Raw genomic sequence first — 11,615 nt, 5'->3', positions numbered from 1 at the left:
CTTTTCTTCTTTACCTCACATTGCTTTCTTCCTGGTGTTTGGCATTTTCATCCCATCAACAATGGTGCGGAAATGGTGAGGGTATTGCTTGGTCTTCTGTTGTTTTCGCTAGTCGGCCTGCATGACCGCAAAGATACCTGTTCTGAGTCAAAGTTGTGGCTTCGTTGTTCTCGGCCCCTTTTACTTTTCTTTTTCTTTCTTTTCAACCTCATTTGACCCTTGCTGCCTCCCTGAGGTAATATTCCCCAGAAGTTGTTCGATTATTGCATACATGTCCTCATGCGGTGTTATTTCCTCATAAAAACACAAGAGGTGTAATCTACTTTAGGATTTCAAGGAAGCGAATTCTGTTGCTCCACCGCAGTGATTTTCGATTTGTAGGACTGCGCTCGTAAATCTGTAGTACAATGGCAATAGTCCTTCTGGTTTGAGGTAATACCAAAGAATACGAAGAGATTTTGACCCGTATGATCAGACTTATTCCATTCTTAATACAAGTGTCACTTACAGACCTCTGCATGAGAGCAAGTAAGGGGAACAATGGCAAGCAAGGGCAAAATCTACACAGTTATATTTCAAGCGGAAGGTCAGAGTCTCTCAATTCCACAAATGATTCATACAACTTCTAGACGAGTGAAACCCTTAACCGTTCAGACCAGAGACAAACGCCTTTAACTGAAGAAGAAGCAAATGGGAGCCCAACCGACTCGCAAGATTCGCATGAAATGTCCCACCAACCCGATTATCGAAAGCCAACACTCCAATGGACACCCACGAGCAAAGCATGAATGCACAAGGACAGAATCCAAACAGAAAACCACAGGAATACAATCACTGAAGATGACAGCCAAGCAAGCTATGCAAATGCCATGACCCCAATAAACCCCAATCTTGAATCGGTTGACCCTCCGGAAAATCAATCACTCCACTCCAGAAAAAACAACACCCTCGCCAGTCAGTAGTCCCAACTTGTGTGTGAAAACAATTTGCATTCAAATTTTACGCTCGCTTGCGCAAGACTCGACGTCCCGTGGCTGAAGCCTCACCTCCTGCGGGAGCAGTGGCCTTCCTGGTCGTAGAAGCGGTGCTTCTTTTGGCGGCCACGGAAGGCGCTTGGTTGCGGGCGACCGTTGTCCTCTTGACGGGAGCACTAGCGGAAGATGCGGTGGTTACTTTCCTAGCACCCGCTCCTGCTCTGCCTGGCTTGATCACTGTCGTACCCGAAGAAGCGGTGGAGGAGATGCTCCCTCTGCGGTCGAGCTGGGTGGCAGGCCGGGAGAAGGGAGACCGGACAGTCTTAGTTGTCGTGGCAGCTCGGCTGGCGGGTCTCTTAGCTTGAGACGGTGGTCTCATGTCCCTTGTGGTAGTCGTAGTGGCCTTAGTGGTCCGCGACCGTGCATTATCCGCGTTCCCTGCTGCACTGGCTGACGTCGACTTGAGGGGGCTGGATGGTTTCAAGGGCGACATGGGACGAGAGAGATATGATGAGTTATGAGGCTTTTCGGGAGAGGCACGGAACGGTGACTGTGGGTACGTTCTGGAGTTCAAAGATTTTGGAGAGAGGATCCGGTAGTCTGCGCCTCTGACCTCCTGAGAAACGACGCGTGAAGTGCCGGCCGGGTTGGCACGCCTCTTGGGATTTTTGAGCACATCTAGAGATTCACCTGCAGCAGGGGCGTTTTCCTTGTCCGAATAGAGTCCCTCGTGACTAGACAGCAGTCCGTCAGCAGGCGAACAAGGATCGGAAGATCGCAAAGGGTCGTAGCAACTCACCTTTGCCTTTTAACTCTACGCGTGCTTGGGCTTGCAGCAGAGACACTTTGTTTTCCGCGTTTGACTGAGGCAGATGTGAGATTCCGCGTTCCTTTACCGGGACTGGCGTGCTTCTTGGGGGACAGGGCATTTTGTTGCAGTCGGAGCGAATTATTGTGCTTCTCGAGCAATTCACCCATATTGGCCTTTCGGAGTGCGATAGGAATACGGTTAATGCGCCTTTCGATTCGAGCCCGCAGATCATGTGCCTGGAGAGCGTATTGTGCGCGAAGCTTGCGAGCTCGTTCCGTGACTGCACCTTGTGTTAGTAGATGAGGCATCCAGAATGTCGAGAAGACCATACTCTCTAGTTGCAAATTATCGATGAGGGCCTGCTTCTGGCTTCGAGTTATCCGCAGCTTCTTGTGAGGAGGAGCATCGGTGGGTGTTCTGGCAGCGTCGCTAGGATACGCGTCATGGTCTGCGTCGGGAGACTTGCGTTTAGTTGGAGAAGCCATCGCAAAGTGTGTGGCAATAGGTTATTAGATCAAGGTAACTTGTTTGATTGCGATAAATGAGAACAGAGCGTTGTGTGGGAGGTCAATGAGGGACGATAATTGCGCGTGGAGGATGATGTTGATGGCAGTGACGGGGAGTAAACAAGGCGCTGACTTAATTCGTCGTTAGCTTCCGAGCGGAGAGTGTGACATCTCGCCTGCAGCTCCAACCTCCATCGTCACCTCCACCCATCTTCATCACTTCCATCACTATTATCTTCCTCACTCGCCTCTTGCCTTTTCTCGGAGCTTTTATTAATTTTTAAAGAGTCAATTCTATCTTTTTGAATAATAATATCTACATACTGTCTCATCCAGAACTTGCGGAATAGACCTTAGCCGAGATGTCGCTCGAAGCAACCATGATCATGTCCGTCCTTCCCAGCTCGGTTTAAGCTAACTGTCCGTTGACTGACCTCTTTGCAGTGTGGATAATAGTGAAAGCAGCAGAAACGGAGACTACACGTGAGGGTTCCTTGGTCTTTCCCAGCTTTGATAAGCTCTGTCGCTCAAGGGCTGACAACTTGCAGCTCAACACGATGGCAAGCACAGGTCGATGCCGTCAGCGTCATTCACAGCGCCAAAATGCGCGCACATCCACAGTCTGCTGTTGGGCTCATGAGTATGGGCGGCAAGGGTCCTGAAGTTCTTTCGACATTTACCTCCGACTTTGGCAGCATTCTCGCCGGTCTGCACCGCACCAAGATTCATGGCACTGCCCATCTCAGCTCCAGTATACAGGTGGCCGGTGTATGTTATTTGTCCTCGACATCGAGTTTTATTGATAGACACTGACGAGGTCGATGATCTAGCTTGCTCTAAAGCACCGTTCCGAAAAGTCCCAGAGACAACGCATCATCGTTTTTTCCTGCTCCCCTATCGAAGAAGACGAAAAAACACTGGTCAAGCTGGCTAAGAAGATGAAGAAGAATAATGTCTCGATCGATGTTATTGCCTTTGGAGACCTGGAGTCCGATCAAACCAAGAAATTGGAAGCGTTCGTGGAGAATGTCAAGGGTGGCGACGGCTCCAATCTAGCCATCATTCCCCCCGGACCGAACCTACTGAGTGAGGAGCTTCAGGCCACGCCTATCTTGGGCGGCGATGCGGGAGTAGGCGGCGCCGGTGCGGAAGGTGGTGAGGGCGGTTTCAATTTCGAGGACGCTGCTGAAAACGACCCTGAGCTCGCATTCGCCCTGCGTCTTTCACTTGAGGAAGAAAAGAACCGACAGGAGAAGGAGAAGCGTGAGAGGGAAGAGCGTGAGGGCAAAGCGAACCTGGATAACATCCCCGAGGAAGGCCAGCCGGGCGGGGAATCGAGTGGAAACCAAGACAAGAAAGAGGACGGTGACAAGATGGACACCGCGTAGGAAAGGGTCGTGTGACCTTCTATATGGTGGATGACTCTAATGCATACCCGGCGTTTCTCTGTATTGACATCTGCTCTTGTAATTCTAGAAAGCGTGCCTTCCACTACGCGCTTTGAAGGGATATGAGTCGTATTGCAAATTCTATCATGACCACGAAACCGTGCTCCAATTAGTTACCAGAAGTAAGAGAAGTCATCATTGGCCATTTCGCCAAACAGCGAGCGTAGTCCATTCGCGAGCACTCAAATGCGGTCTGATTTCAGTCCCGCCAAACTCATTATGTCCTCCCTCTCAACCAACCGGCTAGATGCCGATCAAACGCCTCACACCGGACAGGCATCTCCAGCTGATAGAACGGATTCTTCATCACATAGTCCGAATATAACTCGTAGATCTTCTTCACCACCACATCGATATTCGCCATGAGCGGATCCGTGAACAAGAGGAACTTGGTCCCCGTCAACGTCTGGAAACACGTTAACCGGAACTTATCCGTCTCGAGCGATTCCAGGCCTGTCGCTGGTACGCCGGGGTTAGGAAGGCTGTATGCGGACACGGACGGGGTCGGTGTGGAGGTGCCCGAGGGCGATGACAGGGCGACGTTGGAGGAGGAAGAGGCGGGTGTTGTTGGGAGGTGCGTGGAGATGGGGATCTTGGGAGTGATGGAGCGGGTGATTGCGTGGACGCTGGAGGTGACGGCTGCTGTTAGCATTTGCTTCAGAAGAAGTTGATGCTCGCTTGGGAGGCGGTCATTCGACGTACCCGTGAAACGTCCCTGCTAGGACGAGGTAGTCGTTTGTGGAGAGTTTGCGCAGTCCCGGCTGGAATTCGCGCTGGTAGATCAAGCCGCCCGCTTTGTTGATGATGATGAGGGAGAAGACGGCCCTGTGTTTTGAATTTGGTCAATCGAGATGTGTATGTGTTGGGGGGGGGAGGTATTTGACGTACATGGTGGATAGGATTCGGACAATCGTCCTGTTGAGGAAGAGACTTCAATGCTTTAATTCGTGCAGCATTACTCTGATTCGTGATTCGGGTATATGTTATAAGCGGGATGTATAACTATCAGATCGGGGATCTCATGTCATCGTTATCGTTGTCGTTATGGTCATTGATATTGGCCGCACCTGAGGGGATGCGGAGAATGGAGTAGCTATGTTCGCTGGGGTATTTGTTCCGCACCCAAGAAACCGCAAGAGATGCTGCAAACCAGGCTGACCGCCAATGAGATGCCTCGGTCGGCGAATTGGTACTATGTTTTAGAGGGCATACAGATCAACCCTCGACTCCCAATTATCATACATTTCGACTTTATTTCATATCTAAGATTTGCAGGAATTCGACGCAAATTTATGTTATTTGGATCTATTTCAAGAAGTAATTTTCTGGGTAACAGCTGCTGTCAAACGACTTGCGCTCCGCATCGTCCAACTTCACACTATATCCTTATAGTCCCACAGCACTGATCTACGAGTCAATGTCTAGTCGTCTGTCTGAGAAAACAGAGAGCTAGAGACATACCGGGTGATCCTCTTCCGCTACCGCTTCAAATGACTGACTATCATACCGAACAGCCCCCTTCCCTCCTCGACCCCCAGCCTTGACATACGCCAGATAGTCAGGAGCTCCAGGCTTGTCAGTATTGTCCGCAATGATCAGAGACCCTTTGTGGAACAGTTTGAGGTCTTCACAGAGCTGCAAGTCAGGCAAATAGAACTTCTCCCAGTGATCGAAGAACGCCATATCCACTCCTCTCGCCTTCACCTTTCCCTCTACATGCAATTTCTTGAGCGATTCCGCAGCAGGCCCCTCCAGGACATGAACGAGGTCTTCCAACCCAGCGAGACGTATGAGGTCTCGAGCTACCTGAGCACTTACTGGGCTCAGTTCGAAAGTATAGACGTTACAATCGTGCACATTCTCGCCATGCAGGTCGCGTAGAATCGCACCCCAGGCGATGGCGGAGTTACCAACGTAGGTACCGAATTCGATTATTGTCTTCGGAGATGGCTGCAGACTTTGAAGCTGTTGACGGGGTAAGATTAACTTGTTCTCTTTGAAGATTATCATCCGCTTGTTCCGTGCGAAGGTCTCTATGGCCTTGACCAACTTCCAGGGCTGGTTCGCAAAGCTCTCTTGGGGCTGAGCGAAGATATGCTCGTGCAGAGCTAATGCGAGATCTTCAAAGGACTTGGAGATTATTAGTCTGAGTCCTCTATCTGGAGGAAGGAACAAGAGACGTACTGGTCTGGCTTCTTGCATGCTTGAGGCTAGTCTCTGACTTGGAAACCACGGTTGGACTTTGTTGGAATGGCCGTTATCACTAAACAACACGGGAATGATGGCAAGAACAGTGGGATGTAGGATCAGTCTGGATCTGATTTCATCCGAAAATGCCAAGGTAATTGGAGGTATTTATACCCCGGTCTCGACATTGAGGCAAGAGGACCTATGCACCGAACTGCTCGCCCGTCATTGAATCTGTGCTGGGCCCGACGCACCACGCAATGGGTCAAACTTTACTTATCGCCGAGATGACGACAGTAGCAGATCGAAATCCGAGTCTATCCAAAAGTCCAGATGATCCGATGCTCTGTGCATCCGGTAGACGTTGTGGTCCGTCATTGTTGCGAAGTATACCACGACTCCTGCAAGGCCTTCCACTGTCACGCGTATACAGTGAACAATCCCATACTGAATCCACATAGTGTCTCTACCCTAGTCAAGCAATTGAATGAGATTGACAAGTCCGAAAGACATTCATTATGAATTCTGATTGGGGAAGTGTCTTCCAGTAACCGGGACCTGAGGCAGAACCGTTAAATCCGACGAATTCTGACTCCAAAATAGGCAGGTACCTCCTTGATCTCGGCCATGTTCCGTTTTTAGTCTCACCGGCCGAACAGCCCTAGATATCCGAGTCACTGATCAATTATGACAGGTGAAATTAGGCCCATCTCGATGGGAGCTAGAACAGGCAACAGTGAACAGTAAATTGGACCAGAGCTCACCATTCGAGTACCAATCCTTACAGCCCGAACTCTGTACGGTAGTTCGTGCACGACGTACGAGGACTTCCCGTCTCTGAGGTCATATCAGGTGTTGACTCTGAGCTCTCCTGTATCCCGCTTTTGCCGTTCAGTCAGCGAGAAAGACATCAAGGCCATGTCTCTGTACGGCTATCTGCCAGCCTTGCCTTCATTCTGATGCCTGGATCATAGTTCCCACAATCCACGTTTGGCGAATCATGCCCAAGGCCAGACTCTCCTACATCCCAGTACCGAGGCAGGCAACATCGAACTGGCGGAGATACTAGTCAGCAAAGGCATCCCCATAAACCATGACCGGGGCACTGTGCCTTTAGCTTTGGCCATGAACAGCAAGCACGAGGAGCTGTCATGTGGCTGATCGATCGAGGCGCTAATGTTATGCAAAGGATAAGAGAGAGAAAAAACAGTGTCGATCCGCTCTACTCCGTAGCTTGAGTTGGTACGCAGAAGATCGAAGTTGATCAACCATGCCTGATGCTATTGAATTCTACAAAAGGAAGCATGACATGACCAACCAATAAGAGCGGGACTTTCTCACGAGAGTCAGCCAACCTCTTCCTACCAGAGATCAGAATGCAATGCCGACATTACCTAAACTTGCATATCACTTGTGATAAGGCAGTAAAGCACATATCTCGTCACTCAAGCCTTGCATGGGTAACATGTTGCCACAGTCTTACGGACCGGAAGCTGATTCGCTATGTACGGACAGTTGTAAGTACCCTGTCTCCTGAATGTTGTGCAACCTACATTCCCGATGGAGACTATTGATTCAAAAGTAAGGTTTTTATGCCTGACATTGGTACGTTTGTATATAGGCAGATATGGAATACTGGCCCTGGTCTGGAGAGAGCCATGGGATCTGCACAAGGTAGTTGCTAGGACTAGGAGCAACTGAGCAATCAAAATTTCCGGATAGTATAAGGTTCTTGGTTCGATGTTCACGTATGACATTGTTCACTTTTGAGTTTGATTGCTCAGGAAAGGAGCATCCAGGGAGATGTCTATCAAAATGCGCATGTATTCGGAATCTAAGGCACATGGCTCGTTGTGAAGTCGTCAAGTCGTAAAGAGTCGTAAATCTTCCAAGTAAACATAACGCAAGAAACGAAAACTCTGGGATCGGGCATGATCGGATCGGTTTTGTATGGGTCTTCTCAGTTGAAGATTTCTTCTGTCACACTGCCCTCAAGTAGGCAGTTGGTCCTTTCAAGTCGGCGTTCAAGCCGAGCAGCTCTGAAATTAATGATGATCCATGGTCCCTTCATTCTCAAGGACGTTCATATATGGTGGTCCGCACGACGGCAGCCTTGCAAGGCTCAGAGTCGGATCAGAGTCTTTGGAGCCTGCATTCATCTCTTGCGGCTGACATGAACAGTGGTTTTGCTTAAGGGCGTTGTTGCGACAAGTCTCTTGAAGAGACAACTTCCGAGATCACCCGAATGCCAAAGGAATGGAATGAGCTGGGATGAGAGCACCTCCGAGGCACTCTAGCCGGTTCACGCTCTAAGTTTATGTTGGTGGATTGTAGGGAGAGTTATCTCTCATGATGTAGACCTCCCCAACGAGGACGGCACACCCTACAGCCATGGAAATGGCAATGATGGGAAGGTTCACTCGTGCAAAGTCAAGGCTGCGGACGCGAATATGCTTCCTGGCGAGAATGTCCCGCCAAAGAAGACCGGCTAACGATGCACTAAAAGCCGTGCTAAAGGCACCGTAGTTGACTCCGATCGCCATACTGTACACAGTTGCCCAAAATGTCCGGTTACTGATGTAGGTGTTGTTGGCGTCGTGGATCTCCTTCCATGCTTGTATGACCCGGGAAAGGAGAATGGTGGTACCAATATTGGTGCCAGCAAACTAGTGCGAATGTGCCAAATTAGTTGAGCAGGTTCGACAGTTTTCAATATTGAGCTTCGCAACTCACGTTACACAAAATCACCGAAAGAAAGCCCATGCCACCGATAGCTCCGACGGTCCCCGTCTTGTCCACCCAATGGTCCCATCCGTGAGCGAAAACCGGGACCCAGCCCTTGGTGACTAAGGCTTGTACGAGGACAAACATGGAAAAGGCGAAAGGCACAAGCGCAAATGGCATGTGGGACACCACCGCTGTAGCGGTGGGGAATGTCTCCTGCGACCACCTGTACACGTCTGCGGCAAGAGACACCAGAGTTACCCGTTCTCGGCCGTTTCCTGATGCAGCCTCGTGCGATACCTTCTCGGAGAAGATCCGTCTTTCCACGTCCATCTCAAGACTGGAAGTCGCACCTGACAACTCCCGTGGCGCGGCTGTGGACAGTTCCTGCTTTTCGTCCAGCGTGCTCATGGCGTCGGTTGTGAGTTGTCCATTCTGCAACTGATCATCCTTGGGTACCAGTGTTGAAATGGATGATTCGAGAGGAGAGGCCAGTGTCTGACTTTGGCCATCTGACATCTCGGACGAAAAGCCTGTAGAAGCACGATCTGGCGGCCGTGCGCTGGTGACATCGGCCGTATCCCCCTCGCCGGCGCGTGGTTCAGTGTCGGGCTCTCTCTGTAATCGAGCTTCTGTCGATTCAGCAAATTCATATGCCTCGGCAATGTGTTGTGCGCGCATGGCTTCCTCATCTTTAAGGGCACGCTCCGCTCGGGCCAGCTCGATTTCTTCGCGGCCCTTACGGGCAATCTCGCGCGTTTCACGACGGTGGTACCATCCAAACGCAAGATCCCAGCACAGCATGACCACCGCAGCCGGGAGGGTCACCCAGAAGACAGGATGCGGGTGGCTATTTTGGCTAGCTGCATTGAGGGCTAGCAGAGTAATGAGCGTGGCCGCCATGATGAGAGCTCCAAATGCAGCACCCCCCTTATCTAGGAAAGGATTCATAATCTCTTCAAGCGAGAGTTGTTGTCCATCGTCGGCGAGGTCTTCTTGTTCATCAGCCCTTCCCCTCGCGTGAGGTATGTTGGGGTTCACAGGCTTCTTGTCTCTTTCTTCCTGTGTGAGTTCGTGCATCTTGATGGAGAGAGGGATGAGAGATTCATCCGCGAAGATGATGTATAGTAGAAACGGAAACAAGACAATGGCCGTGACCACGACGGGAACAATCATGTTAGCAGTGTATTCAATGAATTTGATCTGGAAAGCCCCAGCTAGCACGAGATTGGTTGGGTTCGAGGAGACGAGGATCGCAGAGGCGATATTGGCAACGGCAAACTGACTATGAATCCAAGCTCTTGGGTGAACGATGTTGCTTGATACTCGGGTCATATAGGCGAGGAATGCGGTACCAGAGAGAATGATCGGGTCGTTCCCAATAAAGCTTCCCAGGCCGAAGAAGAAGGCGTAGAGGTAAAAGAAGAGCCGGTGTCCGACCTTGCCACCTTTCTGAAGGACTTTGAAAGCCAAGTACCTGATCAGACCCGAAGCATCGATGGAGATGGCGATGTAAGCCAGAGTCAGGAAGAAGGCCATGATATCGATTGGCTCGATATTGTCGGCTCCAAGCGTGCCACCGCGCACTTCCTCTCGCCCGATCGCCAAGATAGCCAGCAGAAAGAGGTCTGCTATGAGCGGTGCTGTGACAAAATTAAGAGGAAAGTTAATTCGCACATATGGCTTGAGTTTGCCATTGTCGTCTTCCTGGTCATCGGATCGAAAGCGATTTTTCCTGGGAGGGATAATTCGCAATTTACTCAAAACATCCAGCACTGCATTTGAGAATGGACGTGGGATATAGATGGGAATATGGAAGGGAAAAAGCACGATGATATCTGCAGAAGTCAGTCGCTTAGGATTCGATGGGGTCCAGTAGCTAGACATACTAGTGATGATGAAAACAATAAGCGTGACGATCGAACGCCAGTTCTTGATCTTGCTGGTGTTGAGATTCTCTGCCATTCTGGAAATCGTCCTCGTATGAAATCCCTTCCAGGCTCGCTGGAGATAGCGGAATTTCCCCCCTTTTCCCCCTCGATTTTTGTTTCGAGCTTGGAGCGTTGCGGCCCGATGCCGCAGTGATAGAAATCAGATGCAGCAAACGACTGCAAATGTAGAAACGCCTTCAAGAGATAGATATAAGCACACAAGCAAGCTTTAACAAGCAACACGCGCCATTTGAAAGTGTCTCGTCCGTTTCCTTGTCTTCGGGGCGCAAGAATGAAGAAGCCCCCTGGTCATGGAGAATTCGACCAGCAAACCTGATGTTAAGGGGAATGTTGAGACTTGATCATCGGTCGGTCACACCATGTCGTCCTTCGAGTACACTCCAGCTTTGCTGAATCAGCCAACAACCAAATCCATTGGTGAAAAACAGACTCGGATAGAACAGATCAAAAGGAGGAAGATGGCCTTCTATATCATCCTCGTCGCAATAACAATTGATCTTGGTCTAGGAAGAAAAAAAGGCGGTGGCACAAGACAGATACGCTCCGATTAGTGCAACCAACCCTCAACCGGGTTAGCAATGATGGACGCACATTCTTCGGGATAATAATTTTCGATTAGCCAAATGCTAAAGATGACCTAGTCACCCAAGGGAGGCGCAGCAAAGCATGAGGCCGGAAGGAAAGGCCTAAGAGGCTCAGTTGTTCTTGGAGGCTTCTTAAGTTCTTGGACGGGGAGTGAGTTCCCCGCAGACGAGAAGAGATTCGACCATTACCTAGGCACTAAGGCACTAAGGCCCTAACTAGGCATGATCTGGGAACTGCGCCCACCAGCCTTGCCACCGGCCCACCATGATCTACCCACCGCACCCTGGGCAATCGGGCATCCAACTCGACTTATATGCTTCAACGACAAGTCGAATACTGGATATTCCTGGCTGGATGAAATTCGAATCCATCTCTTTCATCTGATTTACTCCTATCAACAGTCGTCAAAGCACCACGATTAGAAAGCC

General features: G+C 50.2%; 4 protein-coding genes across 4 annotated transcripts; 1 reads left to right on the top strand and 3 right to left on the bottom strand.

Annotated features, from left to right (window-relative positions):
* Positions 1-999: 999 nt before the first annotated feature.
* Positions 1,000-2,270, bottom strand: CDV56_109326 (uncharacterized protein; the record flags this gene model as incomplete). Its single annotated transcript, XM_026762945.1, has 3 exons — positions 1,000-1,708; positions 1,774-2,065; positions 2,117-2,270. 3 exons carry the CDS (start codon positions 2,268-2,270, stop codon positions 1,000-1,002), a joined length of 1,155 nt encoding a protein of 384 aa, XP_026617298.1.
* A 383-nt stretch (positions 2,271-2,653) lies between these two features.
* CDV56_109311 (proteasome regulatory particle base subunit RPN10) lies at positions 2,654-3,679 on the top strand (the record flags this gene model as incomplete). The annotated part of the gene is made up of 4 exons (XM_026762930.1): positions 2,654-2,679; positions 2,736-2,774; positions 2,840-3,059; positions 3,122-3,679. 4 exons carry the CDS (start codon positions 2,654-2,656, stop codon positions 3,677-3,679), a joined length of 843 nt encoding a protein of 280 aa, XP_026617297.1.
* Positions 3,680-3,956: 277 nt separating this feature from the next.
* On the bottom strand, positions 3,957-5,941 carry CDV56_109296 (uncharacterized protein; the record flags this gene model as incomplete). The annotated part of the gene is made up of 4 exons (XM_026762915.1): positions 3,957-4,365; positions 4,442-4,564; positions 5,247-5,869; positions 5,924-5,941. 4 exons carry the CDS (start codon positions 5,939-5,941, stop codon positions 3,957-3,959), a joined length of 1,173 nt encoding a protein of 390 aa, XP_026617296.1.
* A 2,300-nt stretch (positions 5,942-8,241) lies between these two features.
* Positions 8,242-10,615, bottom strand: CDV56_109245 (putative arsenite efflux transporter ArsB-like; the record flags this gene model as incomplete). The annotated part of the gene is made up of 3 exons (XM_026762864.1): positions 8,242-8,592; positions 8,660-10,488; positions 10,540-10,615. 3 exons carry the CDS (start codon positions 10,613-10,615, stop codon positions 8,242-8,244), a joined length of 2,256 nt encoding a protein of 751 aa, XP_026617295.1.
* Between the last annotated feature and the right edge of the window lie 1,000 nt (positions 10,616-11,615).

Source organism: Aspergillus thermomutatus (genome assembly GCF_002237265.1).
Source record: "Aspergillus thermomutatus strain HMR AF 39 chromosome Unknown NODE_26, whole genome shotgun sequence".
Taxonomy (NCBI): Eukaryota; Fungi; Ascomycota; class Eurotiomycetes; order Eurotiales; family Aspergillaceae; genus Aspergillus; species Aspergillus thermomutatus.
Note: the sequence above shows the minus strand (reverse complement) of the source record. Positions and strands in the feature narration are given on the sequence as shown.